Raw genomic sequence first — 13,197 nt, forward strand, 5'->3', positions numbered from 1 at the left:
TCAAAATGACAAAATAACTTTTCTGGGTCAGAAAGGACAATTTAAGTATTCCTGTAGTTTTCAATTATTCCAAGAAAAGACTGCTCAAACGAAGAAAAGTGCGCTCAAGTCATTTCAAACTTTCCCATTAAGAAAAATATGCATTTTTCAACACTCAAATTTATGATTGAAAGCTAGATAATGATAAAACATTCTCTACATGACTTGAGCCGCAATTTTCTTCGTTTGAGAAATCTTTTTCTTGGAATAATTGAAAACTTCAGGAATACACTTAAACTGTAGTAAGTTACCGCCCTAAAGCCAGGTTTAAGGCAGAAATACTTAAAATACAGCGCCAGCTCAGTTCCTCTTGGCTCCCTTAAGAGGTTTTTCGCCTCCAGCTCATGTAATTCCTATTCCGGGCTGATGAGTGCTAAAAGCACGAAACTGCAGTCCTCGGATGGAATAACTGAGCTGGCGGTGTATTTTAAACACTAAAATTGTTCTTTCTGACCCAGAAAAGTTATTTTGTCATTTTGAGTGCATTATGAAAAATGCTTAGTATTTTTAAAAAAAAAATTGTTATTTTTATATTTTTGCTTCAAACTTTCAATATCTTAGCTCTGCATCTGATTTTAAGCATTTTTGCAGTTGAAAGTATGCATCTAGGACTAACGGTTGCGAAAATAAAGGTCCTGCAGATTAAAACGGAACACCCTGTATGTGTATACAAGTATATGTATACAATATATATACAAATCCCTGTATATGTATATCTGAGTATTGCTGCACTCAACGCAAATGTCGTATCTGCATCTAAGTTCAAAATGAGAAATAGCCATTTTAAAGTTTTGCAACTCAATGCATTTGATTCAAATGCAACTTTTTCAGATATTTTAAAAAATATTTCCCAGTCACAAATTACCATAAAACATTGTATTTAGGTAAATTATTTGGCAAAGAATCACCTGGTGACCGTAACTCAATTATGATAAAAAGTGTAAATACGACTTTTGTGTTTAGAGCGGGAGAATATAAATAGGCTATGGTGCCTTGAAAAAATTCTAATTTCTTTAAAGCTGCCTTGAGTCGAGAAAAGTTTGGGAACTCTGACATATAGCAAAACGACCCCAAAATGTTCGCTCGATACTACCATCTATCGGAGATGTGAAGAATTAATAGTGGAGAATTTAGAAATTGCTATATATAACAACTAGAGGACCCAACACACGTTGTTCTGTTCAAACTTCGTAAATTGAAAAGTTGAAAATTTCAATAAACTATCAAGTGTTTGAACCGTTTTGTTGAAAAAAATAAGTAAATAGAAAATGTTTTAAGCTGCTTGGTGTCAGAATGCGTATATTTATTACAGGGGTTGGGTTTTGGACTGTCCAAAACTGGTTTAGGACAGGACAGGTGGTTTTTACCGTCCAAAACTGTCTAAAACTGTCCAAAAGTGTCCGAAACTGTCTTAAACTGTCCAAAACTATGCTAAAGCTAAAGGGGTGTAATCTAATCAATTTGTTTTAATGCAATATTCGTAATGCATAAATATAGATATTAATGAAGTTTAATTAATGAGTATTTGATAATATTATTCTCCAAATATTCATTTAAAAAATATTTTACTTAAAGAAATGTCAGTAACTAGTACATAAAATCTTCCTTATGTAACAGTTGGTAGAGTTATGAAAAGAAATACACAACACTACCAAGACAACTAATTTCAGTTCCATTTATAACTCAAAGGAATGTTATTAAATGTGCAATAAATATTGAGGTGAAAAAAAAGCTTAATTTTTTTAATGGTTTTTGCAAATAATTTTTACATAATGTTTTAATAAAAATTACTTTTTTAATCATAGATTAAAGAACAAGAAATTGATGATTAAACACTTAATTATAAAACTCTTGTGCTATTCTTTTTTTAGTTCATATTTTTAATATAATACATTCTGTAACTACAAAAATTTGTAATTTATTGCATTTAAGTCAATTATTGAACTATATTTTGAACACTTTCTTTTGCACACATGCATAAATGTCGAAAAATTTGGTTAATGAAAAAAAAAACTTCTGCATACAAATTGAAATTTTTAATGAAGAATTTAATTTCTACGTAACTAGATTAAAATCAGCTGCATAAATAAGTTATATACTATATATATATATATATATATATATATATTTATACTTGAATATCCACATTGAATAAATGTATTAAATAGTCCAAAAAATAGTTTTGACACATTTTGTTCTGTTTTTGATATTTTCTCACAAAATATAGTTTCTCAAAAAATAGTTTTGGACACTTTCGGACACAAGGGTTTTGAACAGGATGGTTAAAACCTTGCCAATCTGCTTTCATTTGTACACATGCATAAACATAGGGAAATTTGGTTACTATTATCAAAAAAATAATAAATAAAAAATAAAATAGACTCATGCATACAAATTGAAATTGTAATCAAGAATTCAACTTCTATGTAACTAGATTAAAATCAGCTGCACAAATAAGTTGAATGTTCTTATTGAATAAATGTTCAATCTAAAGCATTACTTTAATACATTTTATTCTGTTTTTAATGTTTTTTCACAAAATACAATTTTTCTAAAAACATAGTTTTGGACACTTTTGGACAGTTTTGGACACAAGGGTTTTGGACAGGACGGTAAAAACCAGGGTTTTTACCGTGGTTTTTACCGTAGTGTCCAAAACCTTGCCAACCCTGATTTATTACAATTTGATTTATCTAGTGTCCACTGAGCAGTTGTTTCATCAACTATTTTTTCTCGTGTGCTTGGAAGATCTTTATAGAGTGTATGGTTTGTTCCTTCAGCCATACCCATCCTCTGATACTAAGTATAAAAAAATAACGACAAATATAGAAAAAAAGGACAATTCAGCTGCAACGTCCCTCATATGAAAAAGAATAAAACAATCGAAAAAATATCGTTTAATAAAATGATAACGATAAAAACAGTACCCTGAATAAGCGAAAATCACCCCCCCCCCTCCCGATGTAAAATAAAAACGTTCCTCAACTAAAATGACTAAACACTCTTTAAGAACCAAAAACAATTCTTTGCAATTTCAAATATTTCACCAAATGAACAAAAAAATACAATAAATTACATTAACAGTAGTAAACAAATAGTCACGTATTGTTACGGCCAATGTCGCCAAGCCACCACGTTCCTGTAATCTAGCCGATCAGTGAGCGAAGCGAACTCCGACCGATTAGCGGTCCCATCTTTTGTACGAAAACTTCATACATTTGCCTAATTTGTTCCTTCCACCAAAGCTAAAAATCTTCCACTGCACTGATCTTGTGTGTACAGAACAACCATGTTATAGTTTATCTGGACGAAAATAAAATTTGTTTCATCTTCAAATTCCACCATCTTTTCCTTTAATAATGTACTGATTAGTTTAATAATCCTTAAAGTATTCTTGCCATTGGTGCCTCAGGTGGATTTGAACCAAGGAACAGCTGTTGTTGTCTACGGTACTATCCGAACATTTGGTTAGGAAAACCTAAAGCACCGATCCGGTCACATGGTTTAACTGCGACGAAAAATACGTGTTTTGCGTGCGTGAACCTAATGAAAGAAACCCGATTTCTTCCAGTACTTTACTTTAAAATATATCGTTGAACCTAAAATCGTTGCTTTCAAAAAATGAAGGCTTCACTCTCTCTTTCTTTCTCTACGTTTTATCTATTCTCAATTGACATATCGCAGTAGGAAATTTTGTTACAAAAAGCAGAGTTGGCTTTCTTATTCGCAACTCCAACGAACTATAGGGGCACTGCAGTCACTGTCTAATGGCGAACGAAAAAACTAAAACAAACGCATGTGGTAACGAAGAAAATGCTAAAAGTGTTGTGATTTTTGTTCGTATGTATGATTTTTTTGTTTTATCCTTTTTAAATCAATATTTTAAGTCCTGAGGATATTTTGGCCCACGTAGAAAGAGATTAGAATTCAAGAAGCATTACTAAACGTCAAACATTAATGCAAACTACGTAGTTCGTAGTTCTAAGCAGCCATTTCCACGATGTTGAATTCGATATTTATCAATTCTTGATAAAACTAAATAATAATTGTAGCCTGACAAGAATAACAATTAATGCTAGATAATTTAATTATATGACATTACGAATTATTATCAACAGAAGATGATACTTCTTTGCCTTGCTTGGCTAGCGCTTATTGTTTTGCATTTGTAGCTGAGTTATTTCTCTCGAATTCCCGAATCGGTTAATTTAAAAATTTTCTGTTTCGATGTTTCTAATTTCTGAGTCACGATTTAATTATGTCATGTTATGCAAATCATCAACAAAATTCTCACGGAAATATGGAAGTAGTTTTCTTTTCGGTTGAATGACCATTATTTCTTTTAACTTATCGAATTCTGTGAGCTTACTACCATTTTATTTCACTCATGATAAAAATTAAAAATGGTTTAACTAAAAATGCGAAATCTCGCCAAGGTTACTTTGCTTGCACAATACTAAAACTATAACCATAAACAAATTTGGCGAAACCTTTCAGCTGAGAATAAAAGGAATAAAGTAAATTCTTTCTCGGTTAAACATTTTTCATTTTGTTCTACGATAATATATTCAAGAAAATATTTTGCATACTGTCCATTCCAACTGAATGCTGCTGTAAAATATGGTTAGTTAAATTAATTTAAGATTTAAAAAAAAAAAAAAACCCATATTCTTACAAATTCATACAAAACAATAAATTTTTTTACCTTGTATAACGTTATCCAAGTTTGTTAATCCAGAGTTTTCGCTTTAACCATTTCTCAATCAACTCACATTTTAAAAGGAAATAAGGAAAACTAACATTATTCTGAGAAGCTCGAGAATACTACTAAGGGACTAAACAATCTCTGTAGCTGAAAGCTACAGAAATCGAACTAAGGCACATCGATTGCGTTAATAAATACTCAGAACAAACTGCCTGTGTTTACGTCAACAGACACACATGGAACGCAACGTAGCAAAGTTTTAGTTTTTCCGGCAGTTTTGTAAATCACCGCAAGGTAGCGTATTCGAGCGCTGGAGTTGCGAATTGTCCTTTGGCAACGGGTTAAATATTTATTTCAATTCTCGCTCAACAATAGGATAAAATAAATATTGATCATTTGGGAGATATAAGCATCCAATGTTTTAATTAATCAATGAATTAACAAAAACGTTTCCGATTCGATCCATCGCGCTTCGAAACCATGCTTGCCACAACTTAATTACACACAAAAATTTTGATCAAAATCGGTCCAGCCGTTTAAAAGCCTTATTGTGACAAACGTCCGCACAAAAGAATTTTATATATTAAGATTAAATTTTAATTAATTGATTAATTAACAAAAACGTCTCCGATTCGATCCATCGCGCTTCGAAACCATGCCTTGCCACAACTTAATTACACACAAAAATTTTGATCAAAATCGGTCCAGCCGTTTAAAAGCCTCATTGTGACAAACGTTCGCACAAAAGATTTTTATATATTAAGATAAAATATAAATCATTTGGATCCATCGCCGTAGCAACGCCATTGCTGGATGACCGCTGGTTTAAGCTGGCCACTGGGTTATTACCATCAATGGGCAGTTCACTTTTTGTGGTAAATGCAATGGGCAATTACTATTAAGAGGGAGTAACGCCCCCGTAATACTTAATTCCTATCGTTTTCTCAATTTTAACACAGAAAAAAAAATATCCCTCGAAAAGTGTGCCATCTTCCAAACTTCTTACAAATGAAATTCACAGGAATTCTGCTAACCTTCTGGAAAAACTTCGTAGGCTCCCAGGTAGCTTCTTTTGGAGAGAATACGATTACAGCAAGCAGAGAAATCTGAAAACTCAAAATGGCTTTAACGAAGTTGATTACAGGATATCTGAGTATATTGATGTTTTCCGGGAAGTTGAGTTGTTAGCTAGTCCCTAGTGCTCCTTAGTTTTCTGTGATATTAATGTGTCAATTGATCTTGACTTGTGAAGTGACAAACGTAATATGGGTGACTCTCCAATTCGTATTATAGCATATGTTAAAACTATTGAATACATATAATATGCAAATATCTGGAATCATGTCTACACAGATGGCACCATGTTTTAAAGTTGCATTGAAGATGGTGCAGGAGTTTTTTTGTGAACATTTTGCTTTTTGTAGAACCGTTGACATGGCTTCTACAAGCTGTGATGGTGAACAGGAGGCAATTTATATTGCCTTGAAACAAATTAATGTGCTGAAGCACAAATTCAGTAACGTAATTATCCTGTATAACTCCAAGTCCGCACTCTAAGCCATCTCCAATTATAAAGTTTGAATTCTAAATGCCTTTTTGGCTGTAGGTCGCTATTAAATTCTCTTCCTAATTTTGTGGCATTACAGTGGGTCCCCTCCCATTGTGGAGTTGCTCTAAGGGATAGGCCTGGGAACACCTAATAGATCGACTGTTCCGGACCATCCATGAAGTTTTGCTGTTTACCTTTTTCGGCTTTTAACCAGACACGATTGCCTAAGTGCCCATTTATTTAAAACTAGTGGTACCCGCACGGGCTTTGCCTTCAATCTAGTGTTTCAATCTATCAAAATCTAAATACGTATACATTTAGAAGTGGTATTAAGAGTATGTAAAATCTCGATTATGATATTTCTTGATAAAACCTTGTAATTTCTATTTTGAACTGAAAAAAAAAAAAAAAATGTTTCAGTTGGACGATGTATCATTCCCAAGCTTATGCCCTATTGCTATGACAATTGTCCACCGGATATGGTACGGAATGAAAAAGGTTATTGTGGTAAGTTTTAGTTTCATAATTATTAATGTGTTGAGATCAGGATAGAACCATAATCTTAAAGCAATTAATATAGCTATCTTGTGGAAAACGCCCGAAATATCCACCAGTTAAAGTTAAAATTGATGCTGTAAATATTAAATTATCCGGTTTCCAATGCAGGCTATTTTTTTTTTTTTTTAGAAAACATTTAAAAAAATGACGTTCGAATTTTTTTTCATTTATTAAAATTTATAATGTTATTGTTTTCATTGATACTTCTGTAATTTTGTACGAATAGGTGTTATTGCTCGTTGTATTAACCAAGGTTTCACTGTTACCAGAGATTAAATTGACGTTTTGTTTCTATAATAATATTTAGAAGTTTCTTCACACAGGATAATCATCCTTCGAACATTTTAGTTCCTAAATTTTGAAAACAATTACACGGCATACACTTATAAAGCAGTTGTTTGCCCATTGGTAAGCTTTTTGTGTATTTGAACAATTAATTTTTTATTTCTTGAAAGGAGAAACTTATTAACTGTAATGCATAGGTAAATGGAAAGCTAAAGTGATGGAGTCAGTGCTTATCATCAGCAGTGAAAACTCCATCTTATGGTTGAAAAACCAAAAAAATTAAAACTAGACTAAAAGAGAATCGTATAGATTTCGAAAATTCGCTCAGCATAATATCATTGGGCAAAGCGCATCAACTGCAACACTGCAAACGAATAAATTTGTGCGTATACCAAAAATTAGGTACAAGCTCCCGTTTATACGTTTGCAGTGTAGCAATTGGTGCGTTTTACCAAGTCACTTTAGTTTTAGTTTTCTATTCATATTTATATTGCTGCTAATAATATGTTCCATTTGCATTTTTTTCTGTATAGCACACATTTTACTTGGCTTTTTACTTGACGACCACCAGATGGCGCTATAGCTAAACGACCTTTCTCAACAGTGGACAGCATTTCTAAACATATTGGCTTCGAATACCATTACCTCTTGTCGTTGCTCCTTTTTATATCGTTTGTTGCTTTGCATTATCCTAGATCAGAAATTCGTCATCGCCATCTGTTGGTCGCCAACAGAACTATTTTTTTGGTTCGTTGTATTTTTTTTTTTATCTTTGTTCGTTTTAGAAAATAATAATTTTAAAATTTGGTTCTGACTTTTGGATCACCCGGTATATATATATATATATATATATATATATATATATATATATATATATATATATATATATATATATATATATATATATACAGGGTGATTATAATTAAAGTTCCACTTTCAAAACGCTGTAAAAATAAAACCACTGGTCAGAATGACGTCAAACTTCAACGGAATATTATCGAAGAAGGGGGGAACTTGATGGCAGAAGAAAATAAATAGTTAAAATTTTTAGCAACAGATGGCGCTGTAAGCATCATAATTTAATAGTGGTCGACTACAAATGACAAATAAATCATAAAATATTACCTAAGGTGTAAACTATACGTTAAAACACCGTACTTCTTAGTGTGCACGAGGGTACAGGTGTGATACTTAGTTAAGTAAGCTCATCCAACACGGCAAGGTCATATCACATCGGATGGGAAAAATCGGTTTTTAATTGTCCTGAGGCCGAAAACCGCATAAAAAGCATCAGTTAAAAATGAAATCGGTCTTTATTTTTCGTGAGACAGGCGCAAAAGATATTCAATATAATGTATCCCGTTTTCTGTAACAAGTTGAAATCGAGAAACAGCATATTCCACAACTGATCGAAGTTTTTCCGGGGTCACGTTTAGAATGTGTTGCGCGATGCATGCCTTCAGCTCAGCAAAGTTTGCAATCGGAGCACTGAACACAACAGCCTTCAGATAGTCCCATATCCAGAAGTCACACGGGTTAAGATCAGGTGATCGGGACGGCCAGGTCTTTCATTGAGACAGTCGTAGTGAACTTCTCAGATGCGAAATGAGGAAAAAAAACGTGTATTTGGCGTTTTTATAACAACTTCAATGACTCGTGCGCATGACAGGTGTTTTGATTTATGAATTCTGACACTTGCAGCGCCATCTATTGCTAAAAATTCCAACTATTTATTTTTCTTCTGCCATACGTTTTCCCCCTTCTTCGAAAATATTCCGTTCAAATTTGAGGTCATTCTGACCAGTGGTTTTTACAGCGTTTTGAAAGTGGAACTTTAATTATAATCACCCTGTATATATATATATATATATATATATATATATATATATATATATATATATATATATAGATATATATATATATATATATATATGTATGTGTGTGTGTGTGTGTGTGTGTGTGTATGGAATATACCAGCTGCGTCGTTACGGGTTGAGGGGGCGGTCCGCCCCGGGTATCACCCAAAAATGGGGTTGCAGTTTTTTGAAAAATATAAACACTTTAACTCAGATAATTTCCCCAATATTTTAATTATCCCCGACCCTCTTCAAATACTAACATTTAGACCAAAGATAGTCTAGCATGCCATTTAAGATTATAAATCAGAAAAAATTCCAGGCGTGGAGGCTTTTAAACCTCTCCTCCCCACAACATCACCAACGTTTGTCTAAAACTGCGTTTTAAGAACTACAATTTCGAAAAGATTTTGCAGAGGATTTTCCCCCGGACTTCCCTTTCCCTAACATACTTGGAGATCGTATAAATTTCATGTTATCCATAAAACTTTAAAAACCTCTCTTTTTTTGCGTTTGTAGGGGGGGGGGGGGTGGTGTAGGAGTGACACCACAAATTACTGCCCTGTATGTCCCCCATGCTAGGTACGCCACTGTACATATATACATGTATGCTTTTTATATACAATGTATGCATTTATTTAAGTATTAATATCTCCATATTTATCAAGAAGTGAATCTGTCTATCTTTATATCATAACTCTTTTCAATGAGCATTTATTTCTAACTTGGCATGATTTGTTGTGGAATAATTCATTTTTACAAATTCCGAACAATTAAGATTGAGTTTCACTTTTTACAAAAGAACGACATACACCGTCAGATCAGTCAATTCCAGCCGAGGACTGCAGTTTCGTGCTTACTAGCACTTATTAGCCCGGCATAAGAAGTAAGTGATCTGGAGGTGAAAAATCTCTTAAGGAAGTTAAGAGTGCCAAACAAACTGGTAGCTAATGTAAAATTAGCACTGACCAGACGAGTAACCGAAGCAATGGTTCGGTTCATCCAGCTCACTCACTTGCTATGCCGGGCTGATAAGTGCTAATAAGCACGAAACTGCAGTCCTCGGCTAGAATTGACTGAGCTGGCGGTGTATTTCATGTATATCTACCCTAGCCCTGGCTATAGGGCGGTAACTTACTGAAATTACCATGCCTTGCCTTCAATCTTCGAGTTGAACCGAACCATTGCTTCGGTCACTCATCTGGTCAGTGATAATTCTACATTAGCTCCCAGTTTGTTTGGCACTCTAGGTTTCCTTAAGAGGTTTTCCACCTCCAGCTCACTCACTTTCTATGCCGGGCTCATGAGTGCTAATAAGCGCGAAACTGCAGTCCTCGGCTGGAATTAACTGAGCTGGCGGTGTATTTCATGTATATCTGCCTTAGCCCTGGCTATAGGGTGGTAACTTACTGAAATTACAATAATTAGTTCGGGTTGAGGCTCCTATAGGGACGAGCCGTCGCATCAGCTTAAAATCAGCCATTTTGGATCGTCGCGTGTGTTTGAGTGGTTGTCTTTTCTTTCAAGTTATCGCGTTTGGTAATTTTTCACTGCCAGGAATTATTAGCTGCACGAGAATTGTTTAATTAATAAAATATTATTTTTGGCTAATTTGGCAAAGCCCGAAACTTCGCTCTGGTAACCCCAGCTCCACAACAATGAAAAATCCGATCCAAAATGGCAAACGTAAACTGACTCTCCGGCATATATATATATATATAGAGCGGTTCTGGTTCGGGTTATGATGCAGCTATGATGTATGCATGTGTAATAGCCATATTGAAAATAATCGTTTTTTTTAGAAGCCAAAGATGAAAATAGGAAATGCGAAAAAGAATGTATGCACGGATTTTGTATCAAAGAAGGTGAAAAAGAAGTATGCAAGTGCATCCCAGAGTATGCTGTATTGAAAAATGGTAAGTTTTGGTAGTTATTTGATTTACATAAAAGTTTATACATGAATAGTATAAGGATGAAGGCTTTTTTTCTCCTTTTGTTTTGAATTGAACAAATTTAGTTTTAATTGGAAAGATAGTTATTCATTGTTATTCAGGTTCTGAAAACTTTTCCAAATTTTTACATACTAAAGGTTTTTATATCAGGTAAAGTTTGTCCGCAGAGAGATGGCAGATGTTATTGAAGCGAAAACATCATTTGTATCATTTGTAATAGGTAGAATCAGCCAGAAAGCGTCGAGTAGGAAGAGGCGCGTTTCCGCTGATTCTATCTAAAGGATGCCCCAAATTTAATGCAAGATTTGAATTTGCCGCCAATTTTGCAGTAAACTGTGGGCAACCCTGAAAAAAGAACAATTTGACAGCTGAGAGTTTAGGGCTACTTAAAATAGAGCGTTATATGATTTAACAACATGTTTTCATTGTTGAATGATATACTAAAAAAATGAGAAAAGTTGAGGCTGGTCAAGCAGTAACTGTTACTGATGCTCCATACCGCGACATGATAAAAGTTCTTTCTGCCGATTTTGGATGCTATTGATGTCGGCAATATGTGGTTTCAACCAAGACTGTTGGAATTCTCTTCTGTCGTAATGTATTAACTGTTTGATTTGCTTTTCCGTATGCAAATTTCCGCAGCTTAAGAAGGTATTTCGCAATCGACTGTATCCACGTGTGGTGATTCGATGCATTAGTACTGTCATTCAAACATGTTGTGCATTTTTTGTTTTACGTTATTTTATGAGTATAAGAATAAATACATTTTAACTAAGCATAAAAGTTATCTCTCAGCTTCTACTGTTTGACCACGGATTGTATGTAATTTGGTAATCTGCCAAATAAAGACGATTACATCTGAATAAATCTAGCAGGGGAGAAAGAAAATAACGAAGGGATTTTGATACACGCGTTTTGTAATGTCACTAGTGCTTTATTCATTTATTGCATTCTCAAAAATAAAATAAGGGGAAACAAAAACAGTTACCATTGAAAAACAACAAAAAGAAAAGAAAATATTTTCATTTCGTTCAGGAACGTAAAAGCAAAATGGTGAGGTCAAAACTTTGTTGTGAATAAATAAATCAATTAGTTTTCACCGTGAGAAAATAAATCGAATATACTTTAGACTTAAAAAATGTTGCTGTGAGCAAATTTTCAGTTTTACAAAACTAAGGCTAAGTAATAGAGAGGCAAAAGTGCGCATCTGAAACAAACCAACTAACAACCCTATAAATTAATAGATACCTCCATTTACGTCTATAAACCGGATATTAGCCTTTCCATCTAATCGATGGTCAGACAGTAACTACACCAGGAAATGGCGACACTGCGTGCATTAACTCTGTTAGTTATCGGAAGTATCACATGCAATACAGCCAATGAAACAATTCATTTACTGCATGAGATATTTCCTGGTCGTATACTTTCTCGTTTCGATGATCAGAATTGGCCCCCTAGATCGTGTGATTTAACACCATTATAGTCGTATAATGCTTCATTTTTACTAACCCTAAACTCTCAGCTGTCAAATTGTTCCTTTTTTAGTATTACCAACAAATTACTGCTCAAATGGCGGCAAAGTAAAATTATGCATTACTTTTGAGGCAACCTTTATTACAAAACTAGTGGCACCCGCACGGCTTCGCCCGTAATAGAAAAATTAAAGGTCTTTTGGTTCGCTTGTATACTTACAAATAATGTATGGTGAATTTTCTCGCAAATTGGCTTGTACCGACGTTACGGTTCCACGCTATGATAATTTCGTATCTCGCCAATTGGCTTGTGCCCATGTTACGGTTCCACGTTATGATGATTTCGTAATTTATGATAGTTTTTTTCTTAAAATTGGAATAAAAAAAGAACCACATCGAATTTTCGAAAAATCGCTTCGAGGTGCACACCCCCATGCTACATACTAACTTTGTGCCAAATTTCATGAAAATCGGCCGAACGGTTTAGGCGCTATGCGCGTCACAGACATCCTACAGACATCCTACAGACATCCTACAGACATCCAGACATCCTCCGGACAGAGAGACTTTCTGCTTTATTATTAGTAACTAGTGATACCCGCACGGCTTCGCCCGCAATAGAAAAATCAAAAGGTCTTTTGGTTCGCCTGTATATTTACAAATAATGTATAGTGAATTTTCTCGCCAGTTGGCTTGTACCGACATTACGGTTCCACGTTATGATAATTTCGTATCTCGCCAATTGGCTTGTGCCCATGTTACGGTTCCACGTTACGAT

The 13,197-nt window shown here is 34.2% G+C and overlaps 1 protein-coding gene across 3 annotated transcripts in view; it reads left to right on the top strand.

The window, feature by feature from the left end:
- The window catches only part of LOC129227445 (fibrillin-3-like), a 111,088-nt gene that overhangs the window by 21,136 nt on the left and 76,755 nt on the right, over window positions 1–13,197 (top strand). For all 3 annotated transcript variants that reach the window (XM_054862006.1, XM_054862004.1, XM_054862005.1), the window contains exons 3-4: window positions 6,714–6,800; window positions 10,795–10,908. In XM_054862006.1, coding sequence (XP_054717981.1) covers window positions 6,714–6,800; window positions 10,795–10,908 — 201 coding nt within the window. The remainder of the gene's footprint in view (window positions 1–6,713; window positions 6,801–10,794; window positions 10,909–13,197) is intronic.

The sequence above is a fragment of the Uloborus diversus genome, chromosome 8 (genome assembly GCF_026930045.1).
Source record: "Uloborus diversus isolate 005 chromosome 8, Udiv.v.3.1, whole genome shotgun sequence".
In the NCBI taxonomy this organism is placed as follows: Eukaryota; Metazoa; Arthropoda; class Arachnida; order Araneae; family Uloboridae; genus Uloborus; species Uloborus diversus.